General features: G+C 41.8%; 4 protein-coding genes and 1 non-coding gene across 6 annotated transcripts; 2 read left to right on the top strand and 3 right to left on the bottom strand.

Moving 5' to 3' along the window:
- Positions 1-602: 602 nt before the first annotated feature.
- On the bottom strand, positions 603-2,565 carry LOC9639651 (hsp70 nucleotide exchange factor FES1). Of its 2 annotated transcripts, XR_002991091.1 has the most exons (8): positions 2,390-2,565; positions 2,179-2,321; positions 2,058-2,108; positions 1,783-2,004; positions 1,623-1,725; positions 1,064-1,568; positions 900-1,010; positions 603-839 (listed from the first exon to the last, which is right to left on the bottom strand). XR_002991091.1 is itself a non-coding variant. In XM_002991455.2 (7 exons), the coding sequence occupies exons 1-6, from the start codon at positions 2,539-2,541 to the stop codon at positions 1,082-1,084; spliced, it is 1,158 nt and encodes a 385-aa protein (XP_002991501.2). In that variant the 5' UTR covers positions 2,542-2,565; the 3' UTR covers positions 603-1,010; positions 1,064-1,081. The 2 variants fall into 2 exon arrangements, 1 of the variants encoding a protein (XP_002991501.2); XM_002991455.2 differs by having other exon boundaries at positions 603-1,010.
- An 80-nt stretch (positions 2,566-2,645) lies between these two features.
- Positions 2,646-2,718, top strand: TRNAA-AGC. The gene has a single exon. It is a non-coding gene; the product is annotated as a tRNA-Ala (tRNA).
- A 69-nt stretch (positions 2,719-2,787) lies between these two features.
- On the top strand, positions 2,788-4,126 carry LOC9639615. Its single transcript, XM_024665293.1, has 2 exons — positions 2,788-3,725; positions 3,775-4,126. Exon 1 carries the CDS (start codon positions 2,808-2,810, stop codon positions 3,498-3,500), a length of 693 nt encoding a protein of 230 aa, XP_024521061.1. The 5' UTR covers positions 2,788-2,807; the 3' UTR covers positions 3,501-3,725; positions 3,775-4,126.
- A 5,009-nt stretch (positions 4,127-9,135) lies between these two features.
- Positions 9,136-10,026, bottom strand: LOC9639614 (60S ribosomal protein L2, mitochondrial). The gene has a single exon (XM_002991454.2). The coding sequence runs from the start codon at positions 10,024-10,026 to the stop codon at positions 9,136-9,138; it is 891 nt and encodes a 296-aa protein (XP_002991500.2).
- A 7,685-nt stretch (positions 10,027-17,711) lies between these two features.
- On the bottom strand, positions 17,712-19,414 carry LOC9639613 (probable ADP-ribosylation factor GTPase-activating protein AGD8). Its single transcript, XM_002991453.2, has 7 exons — positions 19,246-19,414; positions 19,057-19,175; positions 18,580-18,997; positions 18,279-18,515; positions 18,095-18,223; positions 17,910-18,035; positions 17,712-17,851 (listed from the first exon to the last, which is right to left on the bottom strand). Exons 1-7 carry the CDS (start codon positions 19,318-19,320, stop codon positions 17,825-17,827), a joined length of 1,131 nt encoding a protein of 376 aa, XP_002991499.2. The 5' UTR covers positions 19,321-19,414; the 3' UTR covers positions 17,712-17,824.
- Positions 19,415-20,102: the final 688 nt, after the last annotated feature.

Here is a 20,102-nt window from a genome sequence, read left to right as displayed (position 1 = left end):
GGTTGAAAGTATCAAATTTCCAAGTCAGGAACTGTCTTCAGACGAATGTACTCTCGAACAAGGCCTTCCGCCAGCCAAGCGTTGAGAGGCGAGTTCAACTGACAACCCGACTCCATCTCTAGAAGTTCTCATCAATTGACTCCTGTATGTCTTTCTCACGGCCAGCTTGGCTCCGCTTTTCGGCCATCAAGATCCGTGGGCGATTCTCCAGAAAAGTCTTGTTGCTCGTGTCAGGAGGGAGCAGTCCAGAACCTTCTCAACAGCGTGAACCTCACACGCTCAACAAAATCATAAAAAAAACGGTGTCATGTCTGTAATATACATTACCTTTCCATAGCGAACAAACTCGACCAGTGTAGAATATGAGATCGTTGATGCCTAGTTCTTTGGAGTTATAGCTACGGATAGCCAGGAAGTGAACTCTTCGTTGTCAAATGGCTCGTTGAGAAAGAGGTTGCTGCCAATATCGCTGGCCATGAACTCAGACTTACACGACACTTACTCTGCTGACAATCCGCTAAGACTTCCATCTGCTTCAAAACTTCGCTAGTCCATGCCGAACCGGTGTCCTCGTCTCTCACACGCCCATCCGTACAAAGCCATTTCCATGGTTTCTCAACTAGTTAACATGAGTTATTATACATCCCACCATATTACTGCGTTTGACTACGTGTGAAAGGAACTCGCCAGGTTCAACTCTTTGTCGAGGCTATGCTTTGACTTTTTTCGATGCTCACTTGACGGGGATATTTTTTTTCCTGACAATGCCTCTTTTGAGTTTGTCAACGACATCGCGTTTTTCTCGCCGTCAAACAAATACTTGGCCTGCTTCTAGACCTCTGTTCATTGAAAAAAGCGGAAGACTACAGCAAAAGAAAAGTCGTCTGACTCGAATGTACCTTAGTTTATGATCATGAGACTCTAGGCTCCAGTCGACCTGAACCATTCCATGCAGACGACCGCTCCAAAAGTCGTGTCGGGAGAAAAGTTGCTTTTCTATCTCCCAGCACCTGATGTTTATCAAGACTTTCAGAAACAATAACCCAGTCATTCAAACTCATACCTGTACGGAGGAGAAAGACTAGAGCTTGAGCAGTAGAGGTGGCTCCGGCTCTTTTTTCTCCTCGGATTGCTGAGCGGCGAGGTTTCGTAAGCTCGGCTGGAACATCGCCCCTGCAACGTCTGGCGGCGGCTCGTCATCGCCTGGAAGAGATAGAAGTCCTTTCTGCCTCAAGACGGACGGCTGGCCAAAGCAATCTCTCCAAAGCGTGTCCAGCAAGACGCCTTCGTCTCTCATCGGGGCCAGATCCTCCGGTTTCATGTCCTGCAGGCTGCTCATACGCTCATTGAGGAAATCCTTCAAGCCCTTGTGGTCGCTTCCCCACGACAGTGACGACGCTTTGTCGTTGTGAGACACGTCCACCATGGCTTGCAAGGCCTCCTCTCTGATATCCGCGTCGTTGCTGCGTGCTAGCTTCGTCAAGAGGGGTGGAAAACCCAGCTCTGCTGCCGTGACGTTGTCTTTGGGATTGTCTTGAAGCAAGTAGTGCATGACTTGCAATGCTTTCCTGAAACAACACGCATTAGTGACGTGAGAATGTATATCAGCTAAAAAGTTTTACCTTTGCAACCGGGAATGATCCGACGACAGAGCTTCCTTGAGCTGGCCAAATCCGTTTGCCAGACGAAACGCGTTGGTACCAAGTTTGTTATTTCGAATTAGAGCTGCATAAACCCCGCAATATGAGCTCCGGTTCAAACTTAGACAAACAAAAAACTCACAAGAAATCGCTCCCAGTGCTTTGGCACGCACATTTACGTCAGGATCGGAGCTGAAGGTGTTGAGCAACGCCTCCATCCCTTTGTGCTCCATCACGTCGTTCTGGCTCTTTGGATTGTTTTGCACCACCGTGCTCAGAACCTCGGCAGCTCTTGCACGAATCGGAGCGTACTGGTCTTGCAGAAGCCCGATCAGAGGATTTAATCCTCCCACGGCCTTCAGGTCTATTCAATTCAACTCTTGGTACAAAATCAAATGGTCGTGGAAAACTGCTTACCGTTTGCCATGTCGATAGATTCTACGTGATCCTGAAGCTCCTCGAGCACACCTTCAAAATCAAAGAGAAAAAAGCGATAAGTTTTTCGTGCGTAGAAAATCCGAGAAGGCAAAGAACTAACCTTCAATGTCTTGAGACGAGACTCCTTGCTCCTCTAAAACCTGGCGAGGAGTTTGCAAGACGAGACTTATCTCCTTCATACGTTTCACAATATCCACACTGTTTGCTTGCATCGCTTCCATGAACCATTTCCTATCCTCCTCACTGCAATAGCCAGAAAATTAAGAACATCCAGACAGCAGTAGGAAGAGCAAATTTCATCGCTGCCATACCTGAGCTCCTTCTTCGGATCTTGCGACTGGTTGCCGGGATCGCTGCGCGACAAGCTCCACTTGAGGAGACCCGGCCAATCCGGCTGCCCAGATACCTTCATCGCATTCACCGGCACAGCGTCTTCCTCCTCGCTCTTCCCTCGATCCGCCATAGCACCAGACCTAGTAACAGAGCCCTAAATAGATTTCTTTCGGAATCTTCAGGTTTCTTCCGGTATCTTCTAGAATCTTTCGCATTAACAAGGTTTTATGTTAAGGGGACGTAGCTCAGATGGTAGAGCGCTCGCTTAGCATGCGAGAGGTACCGGGATCGATACCCGGCATCTCCAGAGGGCGTCTATTAATTTCCTAGATGACACTCGTATTTTCGGTATATTCTCTTCTTTGTTTTTAGCGTGGCGAGATCGAAGCTCCCGTCATGGCCGCGGCGGCGGAGCACAGGCGGAGGACTCTCTTCTCGGATTCGGCATCGTCGTCGTCGCTGGAGAAGCTGATCCAGGAATCCACAGAATCGGAGGGTAGCAGCATCAGCCTCAGCGCCAGATCGTCGCACGGATCGTCCTCGGCGGATGATCTCGACACGGCCGATCTGCGCCGCCGCGGCTCCGTCGTCAGCTCCTCCTGGTCGTTCGAAGGTGAGAGGGATTGCGGCGAGAGGAGGAGGGGGAAGAACGCGACGAACAGGAAGAGCAAGAAGGATATTTTGGGGGAAATCGATGGGGATGATGCCGAGCACAGTAATGTGGGCCGATGCGTCGCTGGATGCGCCGCGGATTGCACAGCGCTGTGCTGCTGCCCTCTCACGCTCTTTCACGTCGTTGCGCTGCTCGTCGTCAAGGTCCCCTCCACCATCGCCGCCAAGATCTCTAGGTCCTGGAAGGGAAAGAAGAAGAAGGCCAAGAATCGATGCTCTCCTCAGCGCAAGCTTGTGTTGAGAGGGGAGTCGGAGAGCTCCACTTCGAGAATTCCAGCCGCCGCAAGCATGCCATCATCGCCGCCACATCTATCGCCTAGTTCTTCGCCGCTGCCTCCACCGCCTTCCATTCAAGGCTTTGGCCAGCATTTCTGGAGAGAATTTGGATCTGGGCACTCGAGCTTCGCCAGCCCGTGACTGGTAGCTCGCGGGGAAATAAGTGGGGATGGGATTCCAGGGAAGGGTCTCGTTCACGCTGGTGTGATCGATCGATCGATCGCTGGAATTTGGTGAATCTCTTCACGGCAAAGCTGGATCGATCGAAGCCTCTGCTTTACCGTTTACCGAAAGCCAAACGATCTCTCCAATCTGTACATAGTTTCGTTGAATGGGTCGGTCGGTTACATTAATATTCTCCTCGAGGTTCGTGAAAATTTCTATTCTTTCTTAAAACAAGTGATTTGTGTGGAAGGCTGCGCTTCCAGAAGGAGGAGATCTGATCAATCAGGTCAGAAGAGATCAATCAGATCGCATCCAAGTTTGGTGTTTGTTTTTTTTTACCGCTGTCGTGTGCCTGTCATCCCATTCATCTCAGCAAAGCACGTAAAAAGTTACACTGTAGATCAAGCTCCAGGATTCTCTAGCACTGTCCAGAAAAAGAGCTGGTCCAATCACAACAAATAGCTGACAAGGGTCACAAGATATATTCACTCAACCAAAAAGCTGCCAATTCGAGCTGGATACAATATTGTTGGCTTGCACAGGTTGAGAATATTCTAAAGATATTCTTATTTATGGTTTTCTAAAACAATTTTGTTTTGGTTTATAGACTCCCACAGCGTTTTGTAAATTTTTTATGGATGTTAGCACTGGCCAATCAGAGGTTGGCATAACTTGGCTAACTGGTGTGAAAAAGGAGAGAAATGCAACAAAAGGCAATTCACAATGGAACCTAATCCTCCCTTGATTCTCAGTGCGCAATCAATAATTGTGTCCAATCTGTGCCCATGGGCTGCCAGGATCCAAATTCTCCTTATGACTCCCTGGCATATAGATTCTGTGCCAAGAGGCACACACCAGTTGGGTTAGGGAATTTGAAGACTAGAAAAAAAGTACTATGGAATTTTGCAACATCTGCTAAATTAGGTATTACAAATCCAGTGATGAACAAAATGCTTGTTGGTTTTTAGTGCAAAAGGGCTCTTTCATACAACTTGATATGATGTATATTTACATTAGCAAGCAATCCCAAGGGGATTGAATTTCAGATTTTTCTCTAAGCCCTTAGGTTTAGAGTTTACAACCGTGGTGACTTTCATTGCTGGATGGTTGACGCTTCTTGTGAATACTGGTGTTTGGACATGGCTGGGTAGTGGTCATGGAATTTGTTCTAACCACAAATTGGGGTAATTTATCATGTTTCCAGAATTTCATCCAGCTCTAGGAAGAGATGCAAATTAATGTATCACACTTAGCACTAAATTTACCTGTGAACCACAGCATATAATCAATCCAAAAACGACTGAAAAATCCATCACCATTCACCATTCACTACTAGCGTATTCTTGGGCGCAGCCTAAAGGCATCTGCTTCACCTGGGGGTTATAGAACTGGAGAGCATGCTTGCATCTCTCAGACACTATATAAGAACTTTCTGCTCAGCTAGGAATAGGTAAGATTTCTTGGTTCTTGCAAAGGATGCAAAATCAATTCAATTTTTAGGTTTTGTACCTGGTTTTAACATGCGAGAAGTTGGCTCTCATGGTGGTAGCCATATTTCCATGGCAAGGTGAGCATAATTGAAAGCATTCATTTTACTAGTAGTGGATGACTTTGAGCTTCTGATTTTGTGCAAACACCTCTGGGTCAGCTAAGAGACCGTCCCAGCCATGAATTCTTTTATACAAAACAAAATGGTGTAAGAAGCCACTTAGGCACACTAAGGATCATGATTATGTGTCTCTACTGGTAAGTAAACTTTGCAGTTTTTGGTGTTTTACATGTTGCTTCAAGTATGTGTCTTTTATATAATGTTGATAGCAGATAGCAACACACTGGGAATGGGCACAAGGAATGTTGAGCACGATGAGGTGCTAGAAATCTGGGTGTTGGATGGCTTCTTTTGAGTTTTTTGCCTATAAAACTCTTGGCCAACATAGCTTAAAACCTTTTTGGCTTAAATTTAAACTTTTGAAAACTTTTATTAATACTTGCTAGCATTTTGTTCAGCATTTCTTTGAACAAAAGCTTGAACAGCTCTAAAACATCTTGCTCTCCCATGTCTCGGTGTATTGTAGTATATCTCTGTACTCTGTATAATCAATGCCTTATTTTTGAGGGTATTCTTTCATCACAAAACCAGCTTTATACATTTATATCACCAAAGATCTAAGAAAATTCTAATCTATAGAACACACTCCCAAATAAGTGTGATACCATTGCAAAGTTTACAACCACATAATATAAGTAATAGATGTCAAACTTTTGAGAAGGCTGTCACCTAAGATTCTTTGGTGGTTTTAGGACTTCAATAGTAGTGTTCTTTGGTAGTATCTGAATCTGAGACAGAATCTAAAGTACTATGTAGAAATGATTGATCATAATCAAATTCTTTAATTTAATTTGGATAGATATGTTGAATGAAGGATGTATATCTTGTTTAAGTTGCTTATAAATATCCATAAACTCATGAATATGAGTTGGATGAGAAATATGATAAAAAATCCTTGGTAGTCTTAGTGATTTGTGTTGTTTGGAATCTATTTTGACTTAGATAAATTTGATGTTATGATGTGCATATTTATTCATTTTGCATAGCAACCCATATAAATGTTATATAAATTTTAACTTATCAAAATTTTAATTTTTTGAGAGATAATACTTTTATATTAATAATATGCAATACTTATTGTGCTTTATTTTGAAGCTTATGTTGATGAACTTCAATTGATATATGAGTATAACTGAGGCAACCAAAAACTCAGACATGTGAACCAGCAATCCTCTAGCACGACTCCATTAACAACACAAGTTGGAAGCTAATTATAAAGGTAAACAGATGAATTGGTTCTATTGAGAGCCTTGAACCATTATGTTTGTTCTATTGTGGTTTAAAACCACAAGCATTATTGTCAGCACTTTTGTATACATTACCTTTGACATCTAAATTTGGACTACTAGCATCAGCACTAGCTTCTGCAAAAGTATTTCCCCTTTGTTAGTAGTTTGAATAATTTTTCTTGACTTGATCTGTATTTGGACAATTCTCCTAAGATAATAGGTTCTATTGTGTGTATTGATATTTAGGAGTGAGGTTGACAATCAGCTAATATCACAAAAGTCACATACTTTAGCACCAATTTGTGAGCTCCTTTCCAAAACACAAACAAGCCTATAAGCAAAAGATTTGCCACTTTCTGAAGAGTGGATATAAGCATATCCCTTGCTCCAATTTGGATCAAATGACTTCCATGATTCAAGACATGATTGATAGACTTTTGAACACCCTTATTAGGAAGCATGTGACAATTCACAAACTTTGTGACTTTGTTAAATTGAGCTAGCTAGTTTGTCTTTATGTGAGAGATTGCCAAACTTTAGCAGCACTTCTGGCATGAAAATCATAGAGTTAATCTACTTTCATATGTTAAAATATCGTATTGAATTTTGAAAACCCCATTTTAACTAAGTGCAGCTCAAAACAAGTTTTTGCCTAGATGTTACCTATGCTTTAGATAGTTACTTCTTCCAAAAACTTGTTATGGGAGTGAAATCAAGCTTTAAATCACACCCCATTTTCTTTGTGCATAAACCAATGAAAAGTAGTGTCATGAGTAGTAACAATGGCATCCCTTTATCTTGCTCTGTTGTCATGACAAAATGAATAGACTAGAGAAAAATGAAATAAAAGAAAAAAGGATAAATAAAATAATCAAAAGCAAGAAAATAAACTCAAGTTATAACCATGATCCTTAGCTGCTACTTTTAAAGTAAAATTCTTCTAAACTTCTACTTTTATATATGAATGAATAATGTATAAATAAAGGATTGATGGCTTGATTTTAGGGCATAGTGAGAATATAGGTGATCTAGATGAAGGATCTTTGCATAATATTTTTAGCTATATAAATGTCTTTTCCAATTCCAGAAGAAAATGGATCCTAAATTTATATTTAATCTACCACTATTGTAATGATTTTCTTATCATACTTTAAAAAACTTTTCTTGAAGGTGCTTTCTTTGCAACCATAATGCCTTTAAGCTCCTCATCTTCTTTCACTCCCATTACCAATCCATTGAGAATTCTGGAAGAAACATATTGACACCTTGGATCTTTAGGGCTTTATTAGGAGATAGACAACAAATAAAAATCAAGACAAAGAATGGATAGAAAAGAATTTTCTTCTCTGATAACAAATTGTAAATCGTAGAAAGGAGAGGAATATTTAAACTTCTATTCATAATTCACATATATCCTTTTTTTAATCCTTAATTTTATGTTCTTTCGTTTTCTACCAATTACTTTAGATTAAGGGGTAGTTTAATTGAGAGGAATATTAATATTTAGGAGCAAAATGAATTATAACATATATAAAAGAAAGAACAATACTACCCACATTGACGAGAGTATTGAGAGTATATGTTGTATACATAAACATTATTATGCTTTTTACTATTATCTTGTAGTTTATTTTGTTGGATAATTTATAATGGTAATAAATATTCCAGGAAAAATAAAATACTTTATTTTATTCTATATAGAAAAAGATTATTCATTTAAAATGATAAAAAAGTAAAGTATCTTTTTCTTTAAGTTTGAAGACTAACTTATTTTGATTTAGATTTGAATAAATATTGAAAGAACTTTATAGTGTTTCAAATTCTACAAATAAAGTTCTTGGGATTAGTAAACAATAAACTTTTGAGATAAAAATGTCTTAAAAAAATAAAGTTATTCTATTGTTTAAGGAGTTCAATTAAAAGAAAAGTCAGTGATAACTTTAAATGCTTCCATTTTAATAATAAAATTGATTTTGACAAGGACAACAATCTGAAATATTTACACATTAATGATGAGGAGATGGGTAAAGAGTTAGTTACAAAAGACTAAAAAATAAATAAAAGATTTCAAAAAACCATTTTAACTTTATAATTCAAAAGTACTCTAAATTAATTTATTTCTTTTGAGCTTAGAAAAATGATTCAATTATCATTACACATTATTACAATTAAGTCAATAGTTTGTTACTATTTTATGATATATCTTAAAATTATAAAATTACTAATTTATTTAATATCTTAAGTTATTGTCATATGAGCAAAGTAGACACAAATAGTAAGTATAATAAAAGTAATTTATTTAAAGGTATGTTGAGTTAAATCATAATATTATATTTACATAAATCATAAATAGTTTCGTATAGTGGAAATAGTTTAGTTATGTTACTAAATAACTTATAACAAACAAGATAAAACTTAATGGAACTTTTATAAAATTATAAAATTTGCTAACCTTGGGTCCACATTTAATCTTGCTCAAGGGAGCTCACCTTTGATCCTGTCCCCTTTGGAAAACTTGCATCCACTCCTTCTCTCGAAAAGCTCGTCAGTATTTTGCGAAACTCCATTGGAAAACGTCCTCAGTTCCTTTCCCCAAACACATGAACTTCGAGCCTGGACTTGTTATTCTGGAACTTCGAGAACTTGGTTACAAGTCGCCGCACGAACTTGGAAGAACTTGGTCATTAAAGTCGCCAACGAACTTGATTTGGTCATTGATCCTAAAAGCGGTACCTCTCCAGCAAAGTTCGATCGATCAAAGTAACAACCATGCTCAATATTTGAGCCCGGGCTTCCTCTTTCTCACCGTCTTATACCCACACTTGCAAGGCTTCCCCCACGGCGTCACCGAGGGCCGTCCCCCGTTGGTCCGCCCGCCATGGGGATGATCCACGGGGTTCTTGGCAATCCCTCGGACATGCGGCCGGACACCCTTCCACCGGTTCTGCCCCGCCTTGTACATCTTGGGCTTGACGATATTCGGATTGGTGAGCGGCCCGATCACCGCCCGGCACCGCGAGTCGAAGATCTTCTCCTTCCCGGACGGCATCCTCACCGCCACCCGCGGCTTGTCCGTCCGCTTCTTGGTGATCTTGGCGAACGTCCCCTTGGCCCGGACGAGCTTGGCGCCCTGCCCAGGACGCATCTCAATCCCATGGATCAACACCCCGATGGGAATGTACGCCATGGGCATGGCCACCCCGACCATCTGCTTGACGTCGAGCTGGTCGTAGACGGTCACCTTGAGCTCCTTGCCGTGGTCGGGGCGCGGGCACACGACGGGCACGGGGCCGTCAAAGACGGGCAGGCCCTTGTAGAGGTCGTCCTTGACGGGCGGCGGGGGCTGCGCGTTGAGGAGCTCCGGCGGCGGGAGGAGCACGTCCTTGACCACGGAGAGGTCGAGGTTGTTGCGGACGGCGTAGTGGTGGAGGAGGTAGTTCTGCGCCATGAGGTGGGACTTGGCGTCGCTGAGGGGCATCTGGAATGTGGGATCGCCGTGGACGTCGGCGTGGGCGAGCTTGTACATGCGCGCCTTGAGCACCTGCCAGATGTTTACCCCGATGCCGGGCTCCACGCGCGACGGCTCCATGAAGGAGCGCACCTTCACCTCGCTGCCCGCCTTGCCCAGCCGCCGGACCATGTCGCCATACCTCTTGGGCCGCATTTCTGCCCCTTCCCCAAGAGCCCTAAAATCCAACTTAGGTATTTGATATTAGTTTAAAATATGTTTTTTAGTATATAATAAAAATAAAATTTTTTTTAAGGCATTTTGAAAATAAAAACTACATAATAGATTTTTAGATAAAAATTTAACTTTGAAAAAGAAAATATAGAAAATACCTTATGCTATCATTAATAAAACAATTATTATAAAGAATTTAATTATTTATATATTTTTCTAGACTTTATAAAAATAATTATATTGTGAGTGCATGGAATATGGAAAGGGAATACAGAAATGTGCATATCAATTAACCCAAAAACCCTAGCTTATATACAGGAGCGAGTGGTCCGGATTGAAACCAATTCGACGGCTACCAAAATCCACTACGCTAATATTAGTATACGGCATCGTAGCCGTACACTTGGCCCTCACATCATCCCCTCCTTTCGGAATAATGGAAGGCCGTCAGGGTTCTCTTGTAGATGGGCCGGGATCTGGAGGAACGTCAGGAGGAGGCATTGGTGGATCTGTAGACGGTATTAACTGCTCCTGATCCCTCTGTATGAAGCGTTTTAACCGCTGCACATGCACAATCTCTGGAGGATCAGCCTGCTGAACGTCATGCCGAACCTCATAAACTTGTGGTCCAACTTGCCGCAACACCCGATATGGTCCTTTCCACTGCGCAAGGAGCCCCTTAGATAAACCACGTACCGTAAGATGGGGAAAACAGACTAACACCAAATCATCCACTTTGTACTCCGCTGGTGGACGATGATGGGAATTGTAGCGCCGTTGTTGTCCCACTTGTACGCGGCCTAAGTGTTCAGCAGACTCTGCTCGGACAAGTGGAAGAATGCTTGTCAAATATTGATCCCATGACCTAGCATCAGGAGCTCGTGGCAATCGCGAAGGTAAACCTAGCTCTGTTGGTAATATTGGATCATGACCATATAGAAGTTTATATGGTGAAGCACCAACAGAACTCTGCACCCCTGTGACATAAGCATACCGAAGAGACGGCAAATAACCATCCCAATCCGAATGTTGAAAGTTCACATACTTCGCAATCATCCCTTTGAATGTCCGAACGAGCCGTTCCACCAGACCGTCTGATTGTGGATGATAAGCACTCGTAAAAGTGTGGCGTATCCCCAACCGAGATGTCAAAACATGAAATACCTCAGCCATAAATGCAGGACCATTATCCGAAAGAATCCGTTCTGGACAAGAATGCTGGAACACCACTCGATTGAGGAGGAAGTATCCAACAGCAGTTGCAGAGGCACTAGCAAGAGCACCAACTTCCACCCAACGAGTCAAGTAGTCAGAAGCAATAATAACATACTCATTGCCAGCAGTCGATCGCGGAAAAGGTCCCATAAGATCAAACGCCACCAACTCAAACGGACGAGAAACTGCAATTGACTCCAACCGTCCTTCCGCAGCACAAGGGGGAGTATTACGAGCTTGGCACCAAACGCAGCTACACACATACCGGATAATATCACGTCGCATCTCTGGCCAATAGAAAGATCTGCGCAACTTCTCGGTGACACGACGGTGTCCCATATGCCCACCTAGAATAGGAGAATCATGGTAGGCATGGAGAAACCGCGGAATAAACACCGAAGGCACCACCAGCCGTAAATGAGCATCAGGATCCGTCCCCACAAAATAAAGAAGGCCATCTTCAAGGCGATATTGAGAATGTAAATGCCAAAAAGGCAAGTCATCAGCAAGTGATGCAGGATTCTCAAACCCATCTCGAAGCCTTCGAATCCACGGCTCAATCTTTTGAGCCTCGCGAACCTCATCCAGAGAAGGTAGATCTTGCTCTACGCCCTGTGGACACTGAACGTCAAGGACAGCAACCGCCGACGGTACAGAATCCTCATCTAGAAAATCCACAGATGCTGGAACAACAGGTTCATCAGAAACATGAGAAGTGAGTGGAGAAGGAAGAGGAGCTCGAGAAAGGGCATCAGCATCAGCCATAGAACTCCCTGGGCGATGAACAACATCGAAATCATATATCTGAAGCTTCAAAGCCCATCGAGCCGTACGACCAACCAGGTTCTTCCGCTTCAATAATGAAGTAACAGCAGCATGGTCACCTTCAAGTAACGTCCGAGAACCATGTAGATAGGCATGAAGTTTCTCGAAACCCCAGACTGCTGCTAAACACTCCTTCTCCGTCGTGGAGTAGTTCATCTCCGCTGGTTGTAATGTACGGCTTATGTATGCAATGGGATGGCGCTGACCAGGCACACTCGAGCTCTCTTGCATCAACACACCTCCAAGACCAATGTCAGAAGCATCCACGCGCAAAATAAAAGGTCGAGTGTAGTCAGGATATGCCAAAACCGGAGGAGTTGTCAATAGCTCTTTGAGATTCACGAACACCCGCTCACAATCGGGAGACCAGATGAAAGATGACGTTGATGACTTCAGCAACGCTCGCAATGGTAAAGTGCGATCGGAAAGATGATCCACAAAACGACCGAGATACTGCACCTTACCCAAAAAGCGCTGCACATCATTCACACACTTCGGAGTAGGGAACTTTAGAACAGCCACAAGTTTGTCAGGATCAACTTGCAAACCCTCACGAGAAATATGGTACCCAAGATAAGTTGTGTCCTTGGACCCAAACACGCACTTCGACCGCTTCAGCTTTAAACCAACGTCGCGTAGCCGATCCAACACTTTACAAACATCACGAACATGCTCCTCCCACGTCCCCTCCGAGTGGATCAAGACATCATCAATGAAGTCAGCCGTCACCTCTGGCATATCGCAAAGAACCTCGTCCATCATTCGCTGAAAATTTGCTGGAGCATTGTTCAAACCAAACGGCATCACCAAAAACTCGTACAAACCAAATGGTGTACGAAAAGCAGTCTTAGGAATATCGTCTTCAGCCATCAGTACTTGCCAATACCCAGAAGCAAGATCTAGCTTGGTGAACCAACGACTTCGCCCCAGACGATCCAAGAGATCAGCAGTGTGAGGAAGAGGGTACACGTCCGGGATCGTCACTTCATTTAACGGACGATAGTCGATGCAGAAACGAATACTCCCATCAGGCTTCGTCACAAGATGAGGTTCACATGCCCAAGGACTCCGCGACTTCCGAATAACACCCTTCTCCAACATCTCCTTGACGTTTGCACGTAAAATCTTGATCTCCTTGGGTGACCGACGACGAACAGGAACCTTGATTGGACGAGCATCCCCGGTTGGAATGGGATGACGTGTGGCAATCTTGGCCCCAGACGATAGGTCAAATTCAAAGAGATCAGAATACTCCTTCATGAGCTGATCAACAGCTGCAACACAAAGATCATCGGAGGGATCGGAAAAGGGAAGAGCAGAACAAGATGGAAACACAAGAGGAAATAATGGGGGAACAAAAGTAATGGAAGCAGAGGTAGAAGTAGAGGGACGAAGAGGTACAGAAGTGAGAGGAATGGATGAAACATAAGGAAGTATGAGACAAGGGGGAAAAACCTCAAAGTCACACTTGGCATGATTGTGCTGCAACCAATCCATACCAAGAATGAGGTCAAAAGCTTGACTCGGCACCACCCGCAACGACTGCAACTCAAGCTCGAGATCGCCCACACGCACAACCAGGTCCGCCTCATCTCGTGCACATGCATGTGTACGGCCGTTGCCATAAAGAATGAAAACTGGATCCGCCGCACGACGCAAGTGTAGACGACAACGTGTGGCAACAGGTCGAGCAATAGAAGATAAACTCGAACCTGTATCAACCAACACGGAGAGAAGAATAGGAGACCTCTTGTTATAAAAACGAGCTTGGAAAGTAAACACTGGATGAACCGGTGCCGAGTGAACCCCTTGATGATACTCCCGAAAGAAAGATGGAGGGGTCACTAACTTATTCGCGCAAGGTCGCTCCATTACTCGCGCGACTCCTCATTTCCCGAATGCACCTCGGTATCCAAACCTTCCACCGCAGCAGCACCAACGGGACGTTGCTGACGCCAAGGTCTCCACCCAGGAAATGGAGGTCGCCAATCCGGAAAGCGCCGACAACGCCGATAAGTATGAACAACTTCATCACACGCCCAGCAACGAATGTCACGGCCACGACCACGTCCTCGCCCTTGTCCTTGGACTTGAGTAGCAGCAGCATCAACCTCCATGGGAACAGGACCATCACTCATAGGAAGTGGAGCTGAAGGACGTGTAGCAAGAAGTGGAAGAGGCGACGTCTCATAACGTTGTGCCAAGCGAAGAGCATCGTCAAGAGTGGCAGGAGCAAGTGCATGCACAAGTCCGACAAGATCTTGACGAAGTGCTGGCCACAGCATTCCTAGCTTGATCCGCTCCGACATATTTGGCTCCGCACGAAGCAAAAGACTTCGGAAACGAACGCCAAATTGCATCACCGACTCAGATGGCCCTTGGCGAAGACGATGCAATTGTTGGAAGGCATCATCACAATCGTCGGCGTGTCCGAAGGCGCGTTTGAAGACGTCCGGAAGAACACTCCAATCGCCACGAGTAGCTGCGCTCAATCCATTGTACCACTGCAATGCCGTCCCTTGAAGACATGTGGGGAACTCACGCAAACGCCGAGCATCATCCCAAGAATGATATGTGGCAATCACCGTGAAGTGATCGAACCAATGGTACACATCATCCCCAGGATTCCCACGAAAGAACTCCGGCCGAACGCGAGGATTGGCACCAAAAGCAGGAGGAGTTGTACCATGTGCCGTGAACGCCGCCATCAACTGAGTTTTGTTGTTCAATTGCAGGCGCATAGCATCAAGCAATTGAACCAACTGCTGCTCTAGAGTCAAAGGAGGAGATTGCGGATCGGCCATGAAAATGAATGAGAAAGAAAGAGCAAAAGAAGAGAAATGACAAAAAGCTAGAAAGAAATGGTAGATCTAGACAATGCAAAAAGCTAGATCTAAACCAAAATCCTGAAAGGAAAGAACAAAAGAAAGGAAATGGAAAAAGCTAGATCTAGACAATGCAAAAGCTAGATATAAACCGAAATCCCAAATCCAAGCACTCCCCAGGGACAATCAAAGGTGCCCTTCATCTCCACCAATGTGAGTGCATGGAATATGGAAAGGGAATACAAAAATGTGCATATCAATTAACCCAAAAACCCTAGCTTATATACAGGAGCGAGTGGTCCGGATTGAAACCAATCCGACGGCTACCAAAATCCACTACGCTAATATTAGTATACGGCATTGTAGCCGTACACTTGGCCCTCACAATATGATTTTACAAAATCATAAAAATATATTAAATTTAAATTAAAAAATTATTATTTATTTTACTTGGGACATGGACTTTTATTAATAAGGTTTTAATTTATTTTTAAAATTACAAATTAAAGAAACTTTATTTTGAGTGATATTACAAAACCTTACTTGATATAAAAGTAAAAGTTTTTGGTGTTTATGATTTTGAACTTCTAAGATTTAACAATATATTTTGTATATTACAGATTTTATTTTTTTGTAACAATTTTAATCGGTGATACTAAATAAGCAAAGTAAGTTTTCCATATCATTTTTTTTGTTTCATATTTATTAAAAGGAGAAGGGTTCATATGTTTATATTAAGCAATAAATCAATTAAAATTTATTTAGTTTTTCAAACTTTTGTTTGGTTAAAAATGACAAGGGTGAAAATATGCATGAAAAACAAATGTTACATGATCAAAGAAATCTTTAGTATTACCATCAATATTCTCATAAAATGCATAGTAAAATATATCTAAAACAATTTAAAGAATACATCATAATCAATTTATAATTTTTTATTATTGTAATTAGATGTTAACCACATTTCATGTTGTTATAAATTATAAATTTTATTAATATATAAATATTTTTTATATTAGTTTTACGTTATATATATAAATATAAAAATATTGTTGGCTATATTATTAATCATTAGTGGAATTAAAATTTGCATCTATATTTTATGGTTTCAGTAGCCATGGTAATTAAAAGATTTATTTAAATAAAATATTTAATTTATTTGTATTATTTTGTTATACATATTAACTTTTAACAAAATGATACATTAATCATATAAAAAAGTTGGTTTGTACATTAACACCATTATCATATAAAATTCTAAAAAATAAATTAATAAAAAAATATTAACACTCATGAACAAGTAAGGGTATATTCAACTTCATAATAATGTATATGTAACTCATTTGTTAAATATTGAAAAAGCTTAGGCATATAAATATTTTCCATTCCATACATTAAAATTTATAATTTATTTAATTTACAAAAATTGAAAAAATATTTATTTTTTAAAATTTAAATGATATTTCAATTGGTAATATTTTTAATGTTAATTATAAATTTATTTATTTGTTATTATGCATTCATACAAGAAACATAATTAATATTTAGATTTTAAATATCATCAACCATATCTAATAAATTTAAAAGTCTTATACCATAATTATTTGCCTACAGGCAAGGAGTTTGAGAGTTTTTATTCGTAACATGATTTATTTTATAAGTTAGAGGGATAACCATGAGACTTTTAATTACAACAATTTGGATTATATTTATTGTATGCTCTAACACTTTGTTATCTTTTTATAGTTATATTTTGATGTAAACCACATTTTATATCATTTGTAAAATAATTTAAATTTTTATTTTAACTAATAAATAAATAAGAATTTTAAAATCGAGATTTTACTTTCATAATAAGCTTTTATTGTATAAGTTTATATCTATAAAGTTTTCTAATAAATTATTAATTAATGCTAAGATCCAACTTTAAAAAAAATTAAAATTTTAAACTTACAAAATCTCAATGCTATTTTAGAGCTAATATCTATTAAAAAATGCAAGAATTCTAAAACTTTATTTCAGCTATTTTGAAATCAATAAATAAATATTTTCTTAAGGTTTATGCTAGTTTGTCTATGTACATAATAAAATATTATATATTAAACAATGTTATGACTATTTCTAAAATATTTAATATTTTAATATTAAATAAATTTATTAATGTATTTTTGGTTTTTTTTAAAATAAAATAATGGTTTAAGTTAAATTTTTTACTACTTGCTGTTTCTCTAAATTTATATGTTTACTTATTATTCCTTTAAATGTTTAAATTTGAATCCTGTTTTGAAATTAACTAAATTTGACTATTAGAAATATTCATACACATCCATGATTAACATGGTTTTGTTCCGAAATTATGTAAATGTTTTAATTTTAATTTTGTTAAAATTCTAGTTTTTTAAAGAAAATGTTTGAACATTCTTATATTTATGTTATTATGAACTTTGTATTCTAACAAACCTTTAAATTTAGATATGCAACTGAGTTTTATGCTTATTTGAATATAGAATTTTCTCCTTATAATCGCACCTTAACTTCTTTTTCTCCTTTGGTTCATTTCTATTTGTACCTCTAGTTGAATTGGATCATGATTAACACTTCTACATTCTAGATCCTCTTGATTGCTTCCTTTAGGTCCTTCACATTGTCCTTAATGGTTTCAGAGTTGCTTTCATACTCTCCAATCTTGTGTCATCTTGTTTACTTTCACCACTTCCAGCAGCTCGTTCTTCATCCCATGCCTCATCCCAATATATTTCTGTGTGCACAATAGTCTAACACCTGTTTATCTAAAGACTGTTCTTTGCAGCTGCACAAAATAATCTTTTCGAACAGAATTATTGAGAATCAATCCATTTTTTTTACAACGAATCGGGAAAGAATAAAATAATGACTGTCTCCATCGAGCTCCACCGTCAGTTAGCTCCCAGGATTGAGAGGACCTACACGAGAAAGGAGTAAAATAAAGAACGGAGAGACGAAGATGACGATGTTGTTTACCTGCATGGAAAATTTCGCCACAACGTCGGCGGCGGATAGATCGAGATCGGTTGGATCGGAGTCGTCATCTTGGTGGTACCGCTTCTGGCGCTCGAAGAAATCATCGCTGGAAATTGACGAGGAGCTCTGCACAAATGTTGGCACGGACGTCAAATGGAAAACCAGAAAGGACATCTATGACTGACCGAGAATTTCATGAGACGCGTTTGGCTGTCAGCATCGACGGTGGTGACCTTGTTTTCGTTGAAAAACTGGGACGATGATATCGATTTGGCGTTGGCGAACTTCTTCTGTGCCTCGTTGCTTTCTTCGACCTTACAAAATCTGGATCGTTAGCGAGACGACGAGAAATAAATGCTCTTGACTTACATGTTTGGAGCGGGCAGTGCTAGCAGACGACTTGTGGTTTCCATTAGAGAACTGCGAGAAAAAGTCTCCATTAGCCGATGGCGCCGAAATATGCCCATTTGTGGACTTTGACGACGACTCCTCGTCTTTCCAAGTAAAACGCGCAATTCGAGGCTGGGGCGCAGGGACAGGAGCGGGCGCTCGAGACACCACAGGAGGAATCTCTTCTGGCTTCTGGTCGTAAAGACTATCATTTGTCTGCAAAGACGTTTTGACGAAGTTCGTTAAAAGTTCTACCATACAAAGAAAAGGCAAACAGTACCTTGGCTGTGAGCTTCTTGATTCCCAGGCCACCGGACTTGGTCACGCCGTTTTTCTTTGCGAGAACTTGCGCAGGCTTCCTTGAAGAAACAGTGGTGGTGGTGGTAGCAGCAGCCGGAATTGGAGCTGGAGCTCCTGCTGCTGTTACTGCTGGAGGAGCAAAATTGTCGAAGAAGAAAGAATCATCGCTAGTTTTCTCGTCCGGAACCTTGGAGTTTGTCGAGGAACGTCCGTTACAAGCGGCGGCTTCTTTGGCAAGAAGCTGCCTGTAGAGATCAGCCGCTCTAGACTTATACTTGGACTCGTTCTTACCACTCTCGGTCCACCCATGCTGCTTAAAGAAGGTCTGTGCTCGGGCATTGCCACCAAAGTCCATGAGTTTTAAATGCTCTTGACTCCAAGAGTCTAGGATTGTGGACCTGGATCCAGCAGAGATTTTGTTTTAAGCCGCGAAGAACAAGCAAAGAAACTTTCATACCTCACGAAGCTAATGTGGACACCGAGGCTCCTGTGCATCGAGGAGCAGTCAAGGCACACGAAAATTCCATACGTTGTGGAGGCCCACGACGGATTCTTGGCATTGCAGTCAAAGCACAGCTACAAAACAAGAGAACCAAAGCCTCGCACATTGTCAGCTCCAAATCGCCGGCATTGGGCACTTCCCTACCTTGTTCTCCGGCCGCGCCTTGAGCTTCTTGAAGAGCAAATCCCGGTCCAGAACCTCGGCGCCGGCCCCCGACATTGCTCGCCTGCTCCTGGAATCGCCTAGCGCATCCCAGATCTAACTCGCCGGGCCCTAAGAACCCTAAATCCCAACCACAGGGAATAGGAGATGGCACACACCTTTCGCCTTTTGGCTGTTGGCGAGTGCCAACCAACAGTAAAAAATCAAAAAATAAAGGGGAAATCAAACAATGACAAGACCTAAGAGCGTTTTAGGGCATAGCAGCATATTCTTTAGAAAATGCCTTGCGTCCATCCGACGGCTGTGATTACGGTCACCCACGTGTTTTGGTCAAACGGCGATCAAAAGTCCTCCGCGTAACACGTGTCCAGCTTGAAACACGGAACTTCTGGCGATCGTCGGATCGCGGCCGAGAACGAAGCTTCGCGGAAGCTGCAGTACCGATCTTGAGAAGATTGGCGGGCTGTCACGTGCGCGTTTACGGCCGCCTTTGACTGAGAGTCAGCAGATGGACGGCTGGGATGGGGCGCAGCCTGGCAGCTGGAGCCACGCGATGGCCGCCGCGTGGATGAGCGTAAGAGTTTTAGGGTTTATATAGTCCTCCCAGTTGAACAGGCCCCAACCGCAAATTTCACACACCACAGAGGCGAAGAACACCTTCCTTGATCCTCGCGGGGAATTCAACTTAGAATTCTTCTCACAGGGTTGAAGGGAACAGAGAAAAATTCGAGTTGATCGTGCGCGCAATGGCGACCGCCACATTCATCGAAGAGTCTCACGCGCACAGGAGAGGGCCGCTCTCGGTCAGCAAATCCTCCACGAGAATTGCCAAGCTCCGG

Source organism: Selaginella moellendorffii, unplaced genomic scaffold (assembly GCF_000143415.4).
Source record: "Selaginella moellendorffii unplaced genomic scaffold, v1.0 SELMOscaffold_120, whole genome shotgun sequence".
Classification (NCBI taxonomy): Eukaryota; Viridiplantae; Streptophyta; class Lycopodiopsida; order Selaginellales; family Selaginellaceae; genus Selaginella; species Selaginella moellendorffii.
The sequence above is the reverse complement of the archived record's forward strand: the minus strand, read 5'-3'. Positions and strand labels throughout refer to the sequence as shown.